The 20,419-nt window shown below is 41.4% G+C and overlaps 3 protein-coding genes and 1 long non-coding RNA gene across 9 annotated transcripts in view; 1 reads left to right on the top strand and 3 right to left on the bottom strand.

The window, feature by feature from the left end:
- The window catches only part of ndst1b (N-deacetylase/N-sulfotransferase (heparan glucosaminyl) 1b), a 55,307-nt gene extending 48,350 nt beyond the window's left edge, over positions 1-6,957 (bottom strand). For all 5 annotated transcript variants that reach the window (XM_035527227.2, XM_081718861.1, XM_081718856.1 and 2 more), the window contains exon 1: positions 6,767-6,957. The gene's annotated coding sequence lies outside the window, so the exon portion shown is untranslated. The remainder of the gene's footprint in view (positions 1-6,766) is intronic.
- A 2,057-nt stretch (positions 6,958-9,014) lies between these two features.
- Positions 9,015-15,696, top strand: rbm22 (RNA binding motif protein 22). Of its 2 annotated transcripts, XM_027000144.3 has the most exons (11): positions 9,015-9,132; positions 10,321-10,374; positions 10,514-10,543; positions 10,656-10,788; positions 11,034-11,134; positions 11,331-11,503; positions 11,754-11,954; positions 12,104-12,268; positions 14,365-14,453; positions 14,756-14,887; positions 14,972-15,696. In XM_027000144.3, exons 1-11 carry the CDS (start codon positions 9,079-9,081, stop codon positions 15,118-15,120), a joined length of 1,281 nt encoding a protein of 426 aa, XP_026855945.2. In that variant the 5' UTR covers positions 9,015-9,078; the 3' UTR covers positions 15,121-15,696. The 2 variants fall into 2 exon arrangements, with proteins under 2 accessions (XP_026855945.2, XP_081575980.1); XM_081719854.1 differs by having other exon boundaries at positions 14,756-15,696.
- Positions 10,551-11,747, bottom strand: LOC118241583 (uncharacterized). The gene is made up of 2 exons (XR_004776213.1): positions 11,606-11,747; positions 10,551-10,735 (listed from the first exon to the last, which is right to left on the bottom strand). It is a non-coding gene; the product is annotated as an uncharacterized LOC118241583 (long non-coding RNA).
- LOC113571289 (myozenin-2) lies at positions 15,456-19,885 on the bottom strand. Its single transcript, XM_027000145.3, has 6 exons — positions 19,730-19,885; positions 19,374-19,481; positions 17,549-17,703; positions 17,060-17,225; positions 16,716-16,896; positions 15,456-16,169 (listed from the first exon to the last, which is right to left on the bottom strand). The coding sequence occupies exons 2-6, from the start codon at positions 19,453-19,455 to the stop codon at positions 15,986-15,988; spliced, it is 768 nt and encodes a 255-aa protein (XP_026855946.1). The 5' UTR covers positions 19,456-19,481; positions 19,730-19,885; the 3' UTR covers positions 15,456-15,985.
- Positions 19,886-20,419: the final 534 nt, after the last annotated feature.

The raw sequence follows: 20,419 nt of genomic DNA, 5'->3' as shown, positions 1-20,419 counted from the left end.
TCTACCTGTGCAGCCACTCGGGTCTGACTTAGGCTTCTGTCACGTTGTTTCAGCACAGTAGTCACCCTGATGCAATTTAGCTAAAGTAATGCAGAGAAAAAGAACATTTCACTCTGATGCGGTGATGGCTGGAGATGGATTTTAAAATGCTGAAATGCTTTAAACCGATAACTGGTCACAAGAGAACTTTTATGTAGAGAGCAGACAGTTCCACTCTCACTATGAGAAACGGAGGGAAAAAATTTTTTTGAAATTGAATGTAGGTCACATGTGGATTGATGTGAGACTGTGAATAACCAGAACATTTTCAGGAGACCATAATGAGGATAATGGAGGGACATCCAAACCCTCTGCTCACGTCAAATCCCTGCAACATTAAAAGATAATCAAGCAAAACAAACAAACCCCCCCCCCAAACAAACAGATGGTCGTGACTCTGTCTGTTACATACGCCTGATAATACCACACCATAAGAGAGCAACAGTGTTAATTGTTTTCATACTTGTAGTTAAGGAAGTAGTATTAGATTAAAAGTGACTCCCTGCCATTTCATGCCAGAGAAAGTGATGGCACAGACCACCATCCGCAGAGCTTCTGAGCTGAACTAGGCAATGTATGGTGTCCTATCACTGTACTTGTCTGTTTAATACTAGGCATTCTTTTTTTTTTTTTTTTTACCACAGAGGGGATCTATAATGCAGTGGTATACTGTAGCAAAACAGCATTATGTAGAAGGCTCCAACAGTGCGACAGAGAGCAGAGAGATGGCACCGGCTCAAAGGAATCCCTTTATGACTTTGAAAATATGTCTACAGGAAGACAACCATTTCCACACTCTTAAACTCGCTTGCTCTTCAAATAGCAAGCATTGCGCTCTCAGATTTCTCAATTCTACTGTCTCGGACTGCGTCTCACTGTGGTGTGGCCGTGAAGCTTTCGAGACATTGGGCTAGGACAGGAAGCCTCCAGGATGCAAAATGTGTTACCACACCCACAAATGGCTAAGACTTGATAGTTACAAGTGATTTAAGTGACATGAAATACAAAAATAAATCTATGGGCTACTGTACAGGCTACCCAAGATACTTTCTGAAAGAAGCCCCAGTGCATAAAGGAAAATGGAAAAGAAAAAAGTAATTCAATGAAAACTATTTTGTCTCTGAAGCTTTGATATAAAATTTCTTGTCCTACATATGCATGCAGTGCCCATACATCTGCAGCAATATTAGCTTCTGAGCTCAACTGCCTACAACTTGGTTTTAAGTCTCAAGTCCCTTAATTACTGATGAGCAGTTAACTCATGTCAGCATTTTATAATAACTAATCAAAATGCTTGTAAAAAGGAAACAGTAATCAAACAGGAAGTGCTTCACTCCTTCATGCAACAGCCGACATTTTTTTCTTTTTTTAAATGACTCAAGCAGCATGGATATGGTCTAGAGGAACAAGAAAATGCCAAATAAGCCTTACTCTAAGAAACTATATCACCATAGGGTTAAACAAAAGGTCAAACAAGCAAAAAAACAAAAACAAAACTAACAATACCCATAGTTCTTGGTTCAAAACATATTGCTAGAGTTAATGGACTCAAATCAAAGTGGAAACCAAAATGACCAGGTATGCAAGTAAAGCTAGGTATGCAAGCAAAGCTAAAATTCAGATCAAAGCTCTTCCCTGGCTGTTAACAGCAGTACTATACAGCAAGTACCAAGAAAGTGCTTTACTCCTCATAGCATCATACTGCTTCTCAGCACTGGCTGAGGTCCCGTTCATTAACTAGCTTAGGTGTCACTAAAGTTACTAACTGGAAATGGGGTGATACGGTTCCAATGCAGTTTTCTTTTTTATATGAAAATGTGGAATGGCAAATATTTGTGTACTGTATTCTCCTGACAGCAATACATCATTCTCTATTCCACACTTATTCGCACAAATATGATGCAGCCTGCCTTGTAAGAATGCAGTTATCCTTTATATTAAAATGACTCCATAAAACAATAATGTAACTGGTTTACAGTCTGCAACATTTCAGCTTCATGTAGCCTAAAATCTGCCCCTTTGTAATTATACTTCTCCTGCGAATTTATTTTCAGTTTTGCAAAACAAAGCGCATTATGCTAATTGCAATTAGCATCGAGGACAAACAATGTTGACAACACTGGCCAAAACAACTCTGAACATCTTTTTCCTAGGAACCTTGCCTTTGTATTTGATTCGCAATTACAGTTTTCAGTGGATGTTAAGAAACTTCCCAGTCCTGTTATTTTTCAGATAAGAAATTTCACTAAGATTAAATGCAATGTGTGTCATCAGAACACAGAGGATTATTCATACTTTTGTCTGATATCATGTGGACTTTTTCCAATGCTTTTTATTCTTGCCTTGGTCAAGGAGTTGTGACAAGGCTTCAGTCAGTCCGAAATGCTGCCATTCTTCTGCTGACAAACGTTCACAGCATTTAGCTGATGCGCTTTGTGCCAAAGTGACTTTCAATTATGACTGAATACAGTTCAAGCAATTAAGGGCCTCAGGTGCCCAGCAGTGTGCAAGGGCCTTGCTCAGGGGACCAACAGTGGAACCTTGGCAATAGAACTATTAACATATAGAACTATATAACATATAAACTGTTTGATTTATAAATGATCATATATATATTCTTAATAAAAGTTGTAGTTTGTGTGTTGTAGCCGTGGGACATCCTAGCAGCACTGGTCAAAAAAACCACAAGCATGGATGAATTTCTTCTAGCATCTTTCAGACTGCACAGTGCTGTTAAATGCTAGAGTTCTTTGCTTTGATCTGTTGCTATGGAGATGAGACATGAGAACAGCGTGCAGTGGATTTCTTAAATGCAACATTACACAATCTTGAACTGCACAAATTTAGCTACCAAACACTGACGTTCTGGGTTTTGACAAAAATATTTCATTGGAATTGCAAACATCGCTGTTCATTCTGGAAGTTGTTTGAGGCTCCAGCATCTTGCTAAATGAAATGTTAGCACTGCACTGTTCATTGACAAATTCTATGACACAGAAAGCATTGTCAAAACAGACAAGTATTTCCATCTTAGTGAAAGATGAAATGATGCCTCACACCCATCTCCTGATGTTCAGCGCTTACCACTTAGCCATTAATGTAGGCTATTAGCTTAGCATCGCAGGATATTCTAGCTAGATATTTAGTTAATGCTATTTAATAAATACAGTGAAATGTAGCTAGACTCTCTTCTAAAATCCATGAAATCCATAATTTTTGAGAAACTGGCATTAGCCAGTTAGCATCACAGGTGAACTGACATGTAACTGTGATTGGCAGAAACATCTGTCACTCAATCACTTTTTTTTTGTTTAAACAGGCACCAGGACATTGCTGACTGGTGCTTACTTATAAGGCTCGCTCTTCTTGTTGAAGCTCATGAATACATGTGAACGTTTATGCCTACATACATGCGGTAGGTCACCGAGATCCTCTAACCAAAAGCTCCCGGTTGTTCCTAGAACTAAACTAAAAGTAAAGGAGGAACTGTGAATTTGGTGTTTGTGCACTTAAACTGTTCTACATCCTCATTAAGAGGTTTTGCAAAACCCTCTTATATTCTTTAGATTTTACCAGTCGTGGTCATGAGGAAAGTGCAAGTATACGTTTTTCTCTTTTAGTATTTTTGACTGACCTGTTTTAATATTTTAAATTACTTTATTCTGAAGAAATCACTCAGAAAAGTATTTTATAAATAAAATTGACTATGTAATGGCATTTTATAAATGAATTACAATCATTAGCCTAAATTGATCAAAGGAAGAAAAAAAAGCTAAATTCTCTATGCAATGCAGTGGGTGCATTAAATGAGTGAACAGAGCTCTAAGGAGAGCTGCAGGAGTCTCAGTCGAACAGAGCTATAAGTGCATTCAGATTCCCTCTGCCATGTTCAATTTACCTGATTGCTCGTGGCAGACAGCCCCCCACCCCCGTCATGAGGGCTGAACCCCATGGTGCTGCACAGCAAGTGATGAAGAGTATTAGTGCAGCTACAGATTGGAGGGCTAGCTGAGGTTAGCTGGCTCCAATCCACTACCAAAGGAGGGGGTTTACCCTCAGGGAAACAGGGTCAGAATATTCCCAGCTGTACAGAACGTCACTGGACCTGCACAGCACAGGCAGCCCAGTTACGTCGTTTTTAAAAACATGCAAAGCAGAATAAAACACCAAAACACACACTGAATGCTACGCTGGAGTGAAGAGCCCATTTTCTTATAATATTTCATTTCTTGTATGGCAATTCGCTAGAATGCCAAATTGCTTCTAAAGGGAAGCACAATGGAATAAAACAAGCATTGCATTTTTATGGCTGGCACACAGCCATAATGTTAAAAAGCCACACATTTCATGGATTCAAAGTTCACCTCCCAGACGGCCAAGCTACTAACCTTGGGCAGTCTGGAATCTTTCATTTCTGACTCAAGGTTTTGCACAGGTCACTTTAAGCATTGTTGACAAGATCTTCACTTATTTCTTTAAAGGGTGCATTTGATTTTGCTGTAGGGCAAAGCCATTCATTTTCATGCTCTCATACACATTCAAACTCAGGAGATTAATGGCAGTTCAAACCAGACCAGGTCGTTTATGTCTCCGTCCATTCAACTATGCTGCTCAAGAGAGCCCATCCTTTCTCATTGTAGAGTTTGCCAACCTTTTCACCCTAACACAGCTTTCCATTTTAAGAAATGAGAGTCCCATCCAAACCTCTGAGACAAACCAGTGTGGAGGGCCCCTGCTGTCCAGACATGGTTTTCTGCACTTGAAAATATACAAGATGACCACAGCACTGTATTACCAAATGAGAAATAAAGTGCTATAAAGTGCCTCAAATCAATTATTCAAAAAACAAATGACATGCCATTTGAAAGTTTTGAGGTTCACAATTCCTTGCCATTTACTGGGTAGAAAGAAGCAGAAACAATGTCAAAACATTTGAATGAAGTTCAACAAACAAAGGGCCTGTTGATGGAAGCCTTAAACAAGAAATAGGTACAAGTCATGTGTTTATTTAAGCAGGTTCATCTCTCACACCTTTCAGATGAACTTCTTCAAAAGGTTCTTAGCCTATATAATAATCTTCCTAAGAAGCATTAAGTCTCTTATTACTTCATCAGCATTTCACCATTTGGTTCATAATGAAGCTTAAGCTATGTAGCTGTCTCCACCCTCTTAAAGACAGACTATTTGATACTTCATGCCTGCCTGCCTCCCTTCAGGACACCAAATTGCACAATTAATAGTCTGACAAAGATTCCATCTTCCTTGGGTTTAAAGGACAATATTTCACACATTGGGTAAATTAACTTATGCTGCTTGTATAAGAGTTGACGGTATGTACCCTACATAGTCCCCTCGGGTGATTTTGTCCAATATAGCATCCAGACAACTCCTTTATAGAACAGCTTACTCATACATGTTACCAGGACTGATGATAGCGAGGTGTAAAGGTTGCATACACACTCCCATTGTTCAGAATTTATAGTGTTTCAGCATTGCACAGATAGATAACTGTTGCCCGCTACTATGTCTTTTTGAACAAAAGGTAAACTAAAGACAATACATTTGAAAAGCATCTACGTCCTTCACCTAACAGCTAGGCATTTGAGTTTTAGGTCGTACACGCACACCCAAATTAATAACGTTAGGCACGTACGGCACTGTTGCTATCTAACAGCTTCTCTTTAACAGCAAAGCAAACACTGTAATGATACACAGTAAAGTATCCACATAATACTGGATGATTTACAACACTGACTCCCGTGCAAACATGACTACAACCACTGAATCATACAGAACATGTTCAGAAAACAGTAACTTGGATACTTAGCTAGCTACACCTACATCACTGAAAAACAGCCAGGAGAGTCGCCTTAGCTAAAGCACACTGGAGCATCTGTCCTAACGAAATTAAAGGCTACATGGCTAGCTAGCTAACTAACTAACTAACTAACTAGGCGCTTGGCAGCTAAACTCGTAGGCTACTAACGCTATGAGTGACTGAAGTTGGCTATAACAGGATTAAAATTTAGTTGGCTAAATCTGCTACGTCTGTCCTGTTATATAGCTAGATCGTTTTTGTTGTTGCGGTGTAAAGTAGCTAGCTGTGCTTGAACAACAGAGAGCTAGCTAGCCAACTAGCCAGCCAAGTAACCACTCTCAAAGTTACAGTATGTAGTTCGCTGGCTAATGAGGCGAACGACCAAAACGTAAACGTAATTGCATGCATCTGTTGAGTGAGGGGGTTGCACTTTCGAGCTGAGTTAAAGATGTAGGTCATGTTAATTTAAACTAACTAGCCAACCAAGTTAGTAGTTCTTTAAAGCTGTAGGCTAGCTAGACGGCTGCTTAACTCTGCAGCAGCAGGCTGAGCTAGTTAACATTCGCTAGCTAACTATGCTAACTAGTTAGCTTGTCCTGACCAGATCACTAGCCAGCTAACCTAGCTATCCCTCGCGAACAGTTACTACATCTCCACATTGTCTTCTTCTGACTCCTTCACGAAAACATACTCTTGTTATTAAGACTGTACATAGGTTTCTAGCCAACAATAATGTCGGAACTGACTAGAGTAAGAACTGGCATTAATTAAAACAGCTAGCAATGATACAAGCAACATTACAGTCGGCTAACCCGTTGAATCGGTTTGTTGTTCGTACTGCAGCCTAGCAAAGCAGCTATGTGCTACATAGCTATCCATTCAAAACAAAAAAATGACCAATATGCTCACCACTTCAACGTCTTTGACAGAAGCAGCAGAATGAAATATATCTTGAATCCAGCCAGACTTTAAGTTGAATGATCTTCAAGCTACATCGTACGCTTGGCTCCGACTACAGCAAAAGTGGAGCGTCCTGGTTTAAACGAGTGGCTTTCCTCCTGGCAAACCGAAAGATAACTCGCCTCTCTTTTTTCGCCGCTATCCGCTAACTCCACAAGGTGGCAAAGCGCTGCGCTGGCTAGTCGCTAGAAGGCGACGATACACGGTTTTCCCCCTCATCAGTCATCAACTGATATGTTCATAATAAATAGATTCAACCATTTAGTTCAAGATAGACGGCGTTTTATTGATCCCCGAAATAAATGGTTTTGTCACAAAAGCATACGAAGCAAATCAAGTAAAAAAGACACCACAAACTCTACATCCTACAAGTGCAGAAAGTAAGTAATAAGCATTCCACGTATGCGTATAAGGTAAATTATAGAATATACATTGCAAAAGTATCAAGTGATTATATCAAAGTGCTGTCTATAATAAAGTGACAGTCAGAAATAAGGTCTTGTTCATTAATAGTCAGTAGTAATGTTAAACAAATTATAAATACAGTGAAAGTAATGGGAAAAGTATAACTTGTGGTTATGGGGCTATTTTCCTGATAATTATTCTGGAAATATATTTACATTTACAGCATTTAGCTGACACTTTTATCCAAAGCAACTTACAATTATGACTGAATAGAACTTGAGCAACTGAGGGTTAAGGGCCTTGCTCAGGGGCCCAACAGTGGCAACTTGGCACTGGTGGGGCTTGAATCAGCAACCTTCCCATTACAAGTCAAGTACATTAACCACTGAGTGTAACTTTGTATATATATATATATATATATGTGTGTGTGTGTGTGTGTGTGTGTGTGTGTGTGTGTGTGTGTGTCCCAAATATATCTGGCACAAAGGTAGATTCTGATAGCAGTGAGTATAAATGACCTCCTGTACTGCTCCCTCCTACAGCATGGCTAGATCAGTCATGAGCTAAATGTGCTTCAGTGTTTGATTAGGTGGCCATGGAGTAGATTGGGGGAACTTAATGCCACCTGCCGGGATATAGCTACAAACAACAGGCATCTGACTGCATACATTGAAGGACATGAACTTTCTCAAAACGTTTTATGCTTTCCTGTAGACTGCCTCAGACATGTCCAGTCTGATCTGTGATCCAGTTGTACCTTCAGGTTCCATTGCTCTGCACTTCAGCCTCTTCTCCCAGGACAGAGACAGGAATCTGCCACATGTCCTTATCTTGCTAACACTGAGCTGTAGGTTGTTCCTTGCACACCACTCAAACTACTGATCACAGCCCTATACTGGGACTTCTCCCCATTGCTGACATGTCTAAGAACAGCTGATTTATCAGAAAGCCTCTGGAGAAGACACATTTCACAGTTATACTTGGAGTCATATAGTATAGTGTGAGGAAAAAAGAAGGCAGAACCACAGCACATTAACTTCACCCCACCTGGACATATAGTTCCTCAAAATACTCAAACTGGAACCTGGATTATGAGGTAGTCATTGACCCAGGTGATAATGGTAATATCCACCTGCATCTCCTGTAGCGTCTCACTCATTAGAGTGATCTATATAATGATAAAAGTCAAATAATCAAATAATGTGACCCTCTCAGAGTTTCCAGCTTTGTCCAGCTGTGGTAGGAGCAATTGCATCAAATGATTGCATAACCAACACCAACTTGGTGTTGATCTGTAACCTGCAGAGGGTCTATTGATGAACCCACCATGGGTTTGAGGTGGGCTTCATCATGTGGGTTAATAATAGTTTGACTACATTTCATTTGGCTTGTATCAAGTCATTTTGAGGTTTATTTAGGGATGTTTGGACTTATTCTGTACTTTGACCCTCCCCCATAAACAATACAATTTATTTTTCAGTTTTAATGCCTTAGGCAGCAGTATATTTTACATCACCTATCATAAATTATGACATAATTACAGCTCTTTCAAACTACAGGGTGATCTTCACTTTAGTTACAACCCATGCAGATGATATCAACAATTTTAATGTCATTCATGTAAAATTTTAATTTATATAAAGAAACAACATTAGAACATTTAGGAAAAACTGATTAAAATGAATTTAAAACAATACTCTTACTTGATAACTGATGATGGCTATTTTTTCCATGTCGTCCCACTCCGTAACAGTAGGCGGCAAGGTTGATTTTACAAACCTCTCACAGCGACCACAGCGATAGATGAACAAAAAGAAAAACGGAAGAACGGAGGTTTTCCCACGCTCTAATCGAAAATGGCGACGTCCTTAGGCTCCAACACATACAACAGACAGAACTGGGAGGATTCTGTGAGTGCACGTGTTATATATATATTGACATGCGCTTACTGTTACTGGAACAGGTTTCAGGAATACAGACTGTTGGAGGTGCCCACTTTTTCACAAACCCGTCTAAAACTTCAGTCTTTCGACTACGATATCCAGCTAGCTAGCGTTAGCTAACTAGCTAGCTAGCTAATATATTGCTAATGTAAGATATTATTAAATATTATTATTTAAATATTATTAAATCCGGATAGTTAGCTAGTTTTTTAGCTACTTAACTCGCTAGCTTCTTGAAACTAGCGAATAACTTGCTTAATAGCTAATTAGCTAGTAAAGATACTATAGGAGACTTTAAAACCAATACTATGTCTCTTCGTGGTATTTAGTCTTGTGGTATATTGATCATTGAATACTAAATCAACCCTTTTACTGTGATTTACCGAGCTAGCCAACGTTGGCGATCTTGCCACTGAATGTAGCTATAGCAATAATATAGGAAGATTAAGAAAGCACGTTATGGGGACAGACGCAAGGTGGGGGTGTGTATCTCTCGGTACAAACTGAACACGGGGAAAGTATCAGTATTGTCTGTCTAGCTGTTATCCTACACTGGATTTTTAAAAATCTCCAGACAAGATTTCTGGCGAAGGTATAGGAAGAAATGTTTGGTCAATGGGCAAAGGGAGGACAGTAATGTCGGTGGCAATTGAATAGAAAAGTCTGTAAATATTGAGCTGTGGTCACCACCTAAACGTTATATTAGCTCTGTATTTAGAGTTATCTAGCCAGCTAGACCTTTGCATGTATGCTAGCTAGAATACTTTAAGTATCTCATCAACACTTATCAGTACTTTTTAGCAAGCCAACCTCACCTGGAAACCACACATCATAATTATAATATAGTGTACTGGACTGTCATCATTTAGTATAATTTAGGCATCTCTGTTTCCATTTATTTCTATTTTTATTATAATGAACACTATCCTGTGGTGCCCAAAGGAAGCCTGGCACTCCCAGTGGAGTTTTTCCCTGCAGCTGTCCACTTTGGGTTGCTCGTTAGAGGCTTAAACATGGTTCCTGCAAAGCCACTTTAGATATTGTGGTGTTAAAATTGCTATATAAACACGACTGGACTGAATTTAGTTGGAGTGAAATGTAATGACTAGATGACTTTTAGGTATGACATTTGTCACTTGTTTTTTGTTTAAACAGGACTTCCCTATTCTCTGTCAAACATGTCTGGGAGAGAATCCTTACATTCGAATGGTGAGCAATTTTCAGTGAGATGTGATATAGCTCTTAAGCTCGTACATTCTCTTAAAATAAATGTCATGATCACATGGGGTCAGCAATAGTGAAATGGCTTCCTTTTACTGACTAGCTGGGAATGTTTTGTTTTTGATAGACCAAAGAGAAGTATGGCAAAGAATGCAAGGTAAGGCTACAGAATGTATAATATAATTAATTCATCATTATCCTCAAGCTACGCAGATGCACATACAGCATAGTGTGTATCATAATGTGTCTGCTGTTGTGTTCTGTCCCAGATCTGTGCACGCCCTTTCACTGTGTTCCGCTGGTGTCCTGGAGTCAGGATGCGCTTCAAGAAGACTGAGGTGTGTCAGACCTGCAGCAAAATGAAGAATGTGTGTCAGACCTGTCTGCTGGATCTGGAGTATGGTAATAAACAGACCCATGTTTATCTGGTCCACAATGGATGGTTACTCATGGCTCACCCCTATTCACCCTGAGCTTTATAGTCAAGGGGCTATACACACCATAACGTCCTTGGGGCAGAATACATTTTTGAAGATCATATATCTTTGTTGATATGCAAAATGTTTGTTGTAATTGCATGAGTGTTTGTTCATTTTTACGGTACAATCTGTTAAGTTTTCTGTCTTTTTTTTTTTTACTCAATGCAGGTTTACCCATTCAGGTCAGAGACACAGGACTAGCAGTTAAGGATGAGGTGCCAAAATCAGATGTGAACAAGGAGTACTACACCCAGAACATGGAGAGAGAGGTGATTATGCTGTTCGCTACTCCTATTTGTGGTCAGTGGAAAACATGCTGAACGACCAAAGATGCATAAAATGCATAGCACTGCATAATACTGGAACATCATAATACTAGGTTCGATGCAAATGGAGCATTTTTTGGCAGCTAAATTTCTGTTCCCCTTAATCGGGTTCTGCAAAATGTTTTTTCCCGATTTCCAGATCAGCAACTCTGATGGCACGCGACCAGTCGGTGCCCTGGGGAAGGCACCTGGGTCCAGTGACATGCTTCTGAAGCTAGCTCGCACCACGCCCTATTACAAAAGGAACAGGCCGCACATCTGCTCTTTCTGGGTCAAAGGAGAGTGCAGGAGAGGAGAGGAGTGCCCCTACAGGTAAGATGTGGCTATGGACCAGTGGCCATTAATAGACTAGTGGCCATGACATTTATAGGTCTGGTCCACAGAAAATGGCTGTGGGAGTTTTGGGATACTTACCTTAGAAGTGTCACTCAGCAGCAGTCAATAATTTTTTCACAGAGTTTTGAAGAACAAAATGCGGGTTCTGCTGTGCAAAAAAACCCCAAATGTATTGCTGAGTGTTCCATGGTAGTTGATGATGACCTTGTTGCCTGTAATGCCGCAGGCATGAGAAGCCTACAGATCCAGATGACCCACTGGCTGACCAGAATATTAAAGACCGGTACTATGGGATTAATGACCCAGTGGCTGACAAGCTCTTGAAACGAGCTTCAGCCATGCCTAGACTGGACCCTCCTGAGGACAAGTCCATTACTACTCTTTATGTAGGGGGACTGGGAGAAACCATTACAGATTCAGAGATCAGGTGAGTACACTTAAGCGAATAGAGAACTGAGGAATTTCGGTCCACTGTTGCATTGCGCATCGTCATGAAAAGGTTCTCTGGTTTAATAATAATAAATAATAATGTTGATATCCTTAGTCCCTAACTGGTGTTCTGGCCTATCTTCTCAGGAACCATTTCTACCAGTTTGGGGAAATCCGCACAATCACCATAGTGCAGAGGCAGCAGTGTGCCTTCATCCAGTTTGCTACGCGGCAGGCTGCCGAGATGGCTGCAGAGAAGTCCTTCAACAAGCTCATCATCAACGGTCGACGCCTCAATGTGAAATGGGGCAGGTAAGTGAAACTCGACCCAGTTGTTACACTGGCACCTGTAGGTCGTCTTGGGTTCCTGAAGCTCAAGTCAGTTGCTGCAGAGAGAGATCATAGAATTTCAGAGATATTGAATACAGTAACCAGCTCTTAGACTGAGCATCTAAAAATACTAATAGTTTTACTAATTGTTTTGTCAATGATGAATGAAAAAAAAAAATTGATGTTCAGATGTGTGGAGGCCTGAGAGTTTGAAGGTGCAGTGTAGTATTTTCACTGTTCTTAGGTCTCCGTTATAGTGGTTAAGGTAACCAGTAATCAGAAGGTCGCCAGGTCAAGTCCCATTGCGGCCAAGCTGCCACTGTGGGGCCCCTGAGCAAGTCCCTTAACCCTCAGTTGCTCAAGTTGTGTTCATTCATAATTGTTAGTCACGTCGGATAAAAGTGTCAGCTAAATGCCATAACTGTAATGTCATTCCTTGGATCTGTTGGAGCCTCCAGTTTAGTGTGCCCCCATCATCACTTGGACAGTCCCTGATATTTTCTTTTCTTGCCATTACTTGCTTATGTGTCTGGATCTCTGTGGCGTGTCCAGTTCATGTACCTTGAATACATTCCTGTACATGATCCCTGCAACATGTTAAATATTTCGGTATATGCTCTCCCTGCCAGCATTTTGGGTCCTGCTATTACATTTATGGCATTTATCTGATGCTTTTATCCGAAGCTTGAGCAATTGAGGGTTAATGGCTCTACAGTGGCAACTTGGCAGTGGTGGGGCTTGAACCAGAGACATTCAGATTGCTGACATTCGAGTCACATACCTTAACCACTGAGCTACCACTGCTTGCTCTGTTTAGTGCTACCATTGGTAGGATTGTCTTATGTCCGCCATCTCTATTGTTTAAGTGGTATATTCAGTGCAGGGAACCATGATTCCATAATGTCCCCCACCTGTTTGGCTTGCACCCTTCTCAGCTCATTCTTGAGGGCCATTGCTTGAATGCTTTACACTTTCTAGGCCCATTCCCCCTCCTTCCCCCTGGCATACAATTGTTGAATCTTGGGTGGAATTCCCTGTGCATTGTGAGGAGTTTTCTGGTCTTGACGTTGGCTGCCACCACCAGCTCCTCCCTTGGCCAGTTTATTGTGCCCACTGGGTGTCTGATGACTGGCAGGACATGCGTGTTTATGGCTTTGATCTTATTGTTCCCATTCAGTGTTGCTATCCGTCTCGTTTCTGCCACATGGTTCCTGTGTGAATGGAGAATTCCCAGGTATTTGTATCTGTTCTCCAGCTCTGTAATAAGGTCTTGTGGTAGCATAGTTCCCTCTGTCCTCTTTACTATCAGTCGAACACACTTCTCTAGACTGGGTGGCATCCTCATGTCCTTGCTGTAGGTAGATCAGTGAGTCAATGTTCTATTTTCTCTTGGCATATAGCTTGTTGTCCTTCACTGCTGTTTTGCATCAGGCCTGAATCCTGTTAGCTGGATCGACAGTACAATGGCTGTGGGTACAAATACAAGTACTGGAGCGGAACAGACCCACCCCACCTTTATGTATGACCTTAAATTGTTGTTTGGGCCACATTAGACTGTCTCCCTTGTAGTTGCTATTCAAAGTTAGCTGACTAAAGTAGCATGAACATAGACAGTGTTGTTTTCCTATAATGCTGTAGCTCCTTCTTCAGTATGCAGAGAAGGACCATGCTGTTGTAGGCCAGCCTCTGCATTGAAAATCTTTTATTTTCCTGGTTAGATTTCCTAATCAGATCGTTTTGCTGAACACCTTCAGACCATCAGAATTAAGGATTTCCATTCACATTCTAAAATTGATTCCTCCTACAAATTCAGAAGCATTTTGCTTACACAGTTGATAAAGGACCTCTGTCTGAAACATTCTGTTTCTCTGGAAACTGTATACATTACTACAATTTGGAATCTCTCTCTCCTCTCTCTCTCTCTCTCTCTCTCTCTCTCTCTCTCTCTCTCACACACACACACACACACACACACACACACACACACACACACACACAAACAATGACTGAGTAGTTTTCTGTGCTTAGATTGTTGGTGTATATTTATAAATAGCACCTATTTCTGTCATATGCACTAGGTCCCAGGCAGCACGGGGGAAGGAGAGAGACAAAGATGGTGTGACAGAGAGTGGAATAAGACTGGAGCCTGTGCCTGGACTCCCAGGAGGTAGGAATTGTGGAACACACTCTAGGGCACCCACTGAAATGCATACACTCAGTGACAGTCTAGTCCACTGAACAGTCACCCAGATTTTCACTAGCCGTAACAAATAGTAATAAGGATTTGGAGAGCTGCTGTGGAAATCTATGAGAGGGAGAGAAATAAATGGCACGTCAAGACAAGTAGTTATTTCAGTGATTTGAGGCAGGATTTCATAATTGTCTAAAATTGCTTTAGACAATTATGAAATCCTGCCTCAAATCAGTAAGCTTACTTCCCAGTATGTAACCCAGCCTTCTTTTCCACAGCCCTGCCTCCACCCCCCATGCCCGATGACGACACCTCAGCCAACTATTTCAACCTGGGTCCCAACAGCGCTCCTGCAATCATGAACTTGGGACTCCCACCTCCCCCGGGCGTAGCCATGCCCCCACCCCCAGGTACGCCTCCCTCCATCTTGAGAATCCTCCCCTCTGGTAAAATGCCGGCTCCTTCCACTGACGGCGCTCACCGACTTTGCGCAGGTTTTGGTCCACCTATCTACAACTCCATGGATCCCATGGCCCCTCCCATGCCCCCTCCCATGGGCATGAGGCCTCCAGGTCAGGTGCACTACCCCTCCCAAGATCCTCATCGCATGGGCGCCCATGCTAGTCGCCACGGAGGCCCCTAGACCAGGCCCTGGAAGCTACCTCACCGATGTAGGCGGGAGTGGCGTAAGGTTGACCTTTCTGCCGCTGCCCTCAGTTTTGGAATCATTTTTATATTTGTAATCTTTTATGGACTTGTTGACCGTGTCCTTGACCTTATGCAAATACGTCACAGACATACAAAGATATTATAACCAGTTTAAAGTGATAGGAAATTCTTGGTTGTCTTTTTTTTTTATTGCTCTTATTTTTGGACTTTTAAACTTTTTTTTAAAAACTATTTTGACCATTGCGACCCTTATTAGCTTGGGTCAGATAGATATTTGTGTATGTAGAAAGGGGTAGTTCAGAAACTGTAGAAAGTATGTCTTTTTTATTTAAATATTTGTATCAAGCCTTTTACTCTGTTTGAAAAACGAAAATAATTGGTTGCAGTGACCAATAGTTACCACACGGGGCTGATGTTGACCACGCTTTTAAGTCTGTAAGCCACTGTTCTCAATTCAGACATCAACAATCATATGAATTATTAACACCATTCCATTATGCCTTGAAATGGACAGCATAAAACTATTAAATATGAAGCACTGTTTACAAAATTACTCTGTATTGTCCTTTATTCTATTAAATTGTGTCCAGAAGTCTAAACATGACAGCTCTGTAAATGATATAATTGTCAAGTTGACTAGAATAAGCATGTAAACTTTAATTTGAAGGCACTACTCGGTGCCTGTTGGCTCAGCTTGCAATTGATGTGATGCCATTCCAAGCATACTGATAAATTCTTCAGAACCTCGGTCCACGCAATGGTACCCTCCACTGACACTCGCTAATAGTCACCCCCGGGACATCCGAGGACTGAAATGCGGCTCTCCACTTGTCCCAGCCTCACAGGTCCGTGGACTGGGTGGGGCACTGAACTCTCCAGCCTCTAGGCATGCGATTGAAGTTGGGTCGGTGGCACATTCTCTCCCAGGTGAGCTTGGGCTCTGTGCGCGTCTGCAGGAGCTCAAAACCAGGCAGAGGCAGGGTCCTCATGCTTCCGGCCGTGCCTCCAAACGGCGCGGGAGCTCTGTCAAATCAGTCAACCTCAGCGTTACTTTGAATCTCAGCTTTTTAGGCTGGAAGTTTTTAAAATGACTTTTAGGATCCTATTACAAATAAGGCACGAGCTATGTGGAGTGCCGTGTTTCCCAAGCATGCATGCTGGTCTCCTCCATCCTATCAAGTCTGTGGTAGGGCTTTTTTAAAACTGATTTTTGATGCCAATTCCGATCTCAGATTTTCTTCCAGGCCGTGTTGCAAATTTGTCATGCGATATGTGCAGTTGTTGGTGTATTTTCTTTCTTGTCAAGTGTTTAAATAGCACCGTCTGCATACTGACTGGGAGTCTTGACCCTTACTCCATGTCCTCAGGGTTTGAGGGCAAGTAGTAATTCAACACACTTTTTCTACTAATCATTAGCAATACAGTTGCAGTATTTCGCTAGAATGAATATTTTTTGTAAGTATGACAGTTACTAGCTCCTCGCTCTACCTGAGCTATAGGAGCAGTGCCCTTCTGCGACCAGTAGAAGAACAGCATATTCCTATGGCATGGCATCTTTTAAGATACTACCTGTTGAAACATCTGTAGTTGGCAGGAGATGTTTTGGGGGCAGCTTTTGGCAGGTGGGCACTAATGGCAGCCAGCACTGCCTGGCTGGCACGTGGCTCTTCCCAGGGTGAGTAGTAGGACTTGGGGATGACTGTAATATTGAACTTCTCAGCAGGAACCTCTTTCAGGGGTCCTGAATAACCTGAGACGTTTGAAGGAGTATGTAGGTGGTATGACTGGGAAGCACTTTTTCACGTCATGTTTGTATATTTCTTTCAGTTGCATGTTCACAAACAGACCAGCCACTGCAGCTACGTGTGTGTTTCGTAATTACATAATATAGAATAGAGAGACATTCTAATCACCTGGTGCTAGAACACTTGGGTTTCCTTTCTTGGCCACGCTGTGTTTGAGTGTGGTCACCAGGCTGGTCCTGGAGGGCATACCACTGTAGTCCTCTGAGCTGTGGTCAGCTTTCCCTGGCAGTCCATCAGGGGTCTGCCTACACTGTATCTTGTTCAGCTGTAAATGCTGCAGAGATAAGTGATATTAAGCCCAAAGTCGCACATCATTATTCATACATTATAGCCTTTAGTTCATGATCTCTGCAGCTTCGGTGTTTGAGAGCGTGGTTTAGAAGAATTCAGCCAGTCCTGCACCCATGGCCTGAGTAAACATGTTCGAGTTGTATAATTTTGAGTCCTATAATTCTCAGCCTCGCTATGCAATAAAAGCAGTGAGCAACCATGTAATTAAACTAAACCCATGAGCTGTCCTTACTGTTTGCATCTCTCCTCCTATGTGTGAAATAATTATATGGTGTGCCCACAGCCAGCGCTGTGACGTTAGCGTACGTTGCAGGGTTGGTTTCCGACACGCTCCAGCGTGAACTTCTGCACTCTCCTTTGTCTCTCCTGGAACATTCTGGAACCCCTATTTGACAGCAGGTTCAGCTCCTCTATCATCACATCCTGTGGAACACTGATCTTCTTTCCCAGGTCAAGACACTCTGACGCACACAAACAAGCATGCACAGAACACAGGAATATTAGACCGGTGTGTGGTGATTGCCTCTACTCATGCTGTACCGTAGCTGCACAAGAAAAGGACACCATTTTTGTGAATTTGTACTCTGTCACTCAGTTTATGGTACAAGTGGAAGCTAAAATACATTTGGGAGGCCAACCAAAATGTGTAGTCATCATTAAGTGAACAATGTCAGGAATATGGACTGAGGTTAATTTTTGCCTTCAGAGCATCTTCTGTCCCTGATATTATATACTTTTATATGCACATTTTCAGCATCATAGAGTGGGACATGACCATTCTTAAAGAAGAACATTGCCTCACTGTGGTAAACATGAGCAGGAAGCTGGATGTTAATGTCGAAGGAAAATTCACCTATATGAAGTAGAAAAGGCAGTAACAAATCTGGACCTCTGTTTCTCAAAAGCAATTTAGTGTTAAGGTCATCTGAAAAGACAGAGAGAGTGTGTTTAATGTAATACCTGTGCTACCACTTTGTGTTACAATGCTTTTGGGAAACCCAGCCCAGATTATTTGTTACTGCTATTCTGTTCAAAAGTAAGCTTGTTTGTTTTTTTTAAAGTTGCTTACAAATGACAGTCCCTTCATAAATATGAACATTTTCAAACTGATGAGGGACAGTCTTTGTTGAACAGTGTCTGAGGGACTTAAATTCACTTTTGTGGTCATTCGTTCAGTCATTCAGTATTTCATGTTTTTAACAACTCTCCTGTTTAAGAGTTCGCCTACTAGTGAGTATTATGTTTCATTTTTCCTCATTCCCAAGGGAGTGTTTGAATTGGTCTGTCTCAGTTTCATCTACTGTTTTTAACAAGCCTCACCTGCAAATTGGGCACATACACATTTGTTAGCTATTATAGTGTGTTAGATGTCTGAAACCTTTTGACACCATAACATAACATGACATAATGCCTTTCCTAATGCAAACACATTAGAATTAAAGTGTACAAATAGCTATAGGTTAACAGCATATTGTCTCTATTGTTTAGTATTATTTATACCAATGAGAAGCACTCTTGTAATAAATTTGATCAAGTCTCTCTCTTTTGCATATCCTAGCAGTGTAGTAGTGTGACAACAGCCTGTGGGCCCTGAATTAACATCTTTGAATCAACATCTTGTATTCTCACTTCCCTTATCACTGAGCATCTAAGGCATGGCTGAAACTGCTGTTTGTGCTTGGGCACTACATGTTCAACTGTGCAATTGAGTCATTAAATATGACACTCGTGTCCAGGCGGGCCCCCCTGCCTGCTGTTTGTGCAATCAACTCATGTTTGAGGGGGTTCCAGCTCCTGGCCAATCAAGCGTGTGTGTGAGTCATCGCACTAGACCAAGGCTATTAGACCCATGCTGAGATATTGCATTACCGACCCACAGACAGGTTCACTCACAGCTCCAACTTCAGCCAGGGAGACACAACAGTGGCGACTAGCTGTACTGTGCGTTTTAATGCAACTTTAACGGACAGGGAACAAGCTGTTATCAAACTGTTTATTACAGTATCAAACTGTTTATTAGTTTTTTTTCAGGGTTGGTTATTTATTCATCAGGGTAATCAAGAAACTGGTTTAGAATAACGACTGTTGCTGTTGCCCCGCAGGGCTTCGGGGTGCAGCTGGTGGGGCTTACCTCCCTTGGCTTGTAAGCACATCTCCACAGCCTGCCGCTGTTTCTCTCTTGACGCATCATTAGGAGGAACAGGCATGATCATCTGAGCAGTCTTCAGCAGCGAAACAGCTTGAGATACAGACCAGCACTTACTTTGACATTACATTACACTCCTAATGGCTAATAAGTCAGCACAGCAATTTGGTTTTTGGGTTTCCTTCTGGCATTTGTCATGCACAAACATTTCCAGAATCCCGAACAAGGTTTCCTCTCATTGGGGAACAATCTTTACATTCTACGATATAAATAATCTCTCAGTAAACCTTTTTTTTAATATAAATATATATATATTGCTGAGCCTTGACAGCCTCACTTACCAGTTGATGGAGAGACTGTTGCTTCCCTATATTGAGGATAGACGAAACTAATGTGACCTGCCTTGAAGCCCAAACTCTGCTATTTGGCTGGAACAAACTTGTCCTGGTTGGATCATAGGCTTATTATAGAGGAGTGTGCAGGGGAGCTAATGAACTTGGATTAGCAACACAGCTCCTCTAGTTCCTGTCTAATAAAAACATGACCCACAGACGCTATCAGAGATGGCGGGCTGAACCTGAGAGGAAGCTCTGCACTCTGAGTCATGCCTAAGTCAGTTATTCTCAGACTTCACCTTCATTCCTGAGCACTCTGGGGAATTCTGATAGAAATGAGATACATGTTCTAGCCTAGAAGCTTAAAACTGCTTTCCCTGCCTTACTTTAGCCTACCTAATAGGCTTTTTTCTGACATATTTAGATGATCTTTTAGATGTATGCTTTATAATTTGTATAAGGAGATATGATGGGAAGAAAACAGTGCTTTATGGCTCATAACCAGACAGTTGTGGCATTCAGTGAGACACACAGAAAACAGGGATAAAGACCAAAGCTGAGTAAATCACGTGCTATAGAACGCCACTTACATATATATTAAAAAATTTCCATGTAAAGAACTAGAGAAATTTTAATCTCACAATACCATATTGGCACAAATGGTTCCCACACAAGTTTGTCATAACCATCACATGA

This window comes from Electrophorus electricus, chromosome 8, assembly GCF_041902795.1.
Source record: "Electrophorus electricus isolate QZ-2024a chromosome 8, ASM4190279v1, whole genome shotgun sequence".
Classification (NCBI taxonomy): domain Eukaryota; kingdom Metazoa; phylum Chordata; class Actinopteri; order Gymnotiformes; family Gymnotidae; genus Electrophorus; species Electrophorus electricus.
The sequence above is the reverse complement of the archived record's forward strand: the minus strand, read 5'-3'. Positions and strand labels throughout refer to the sequence as shown.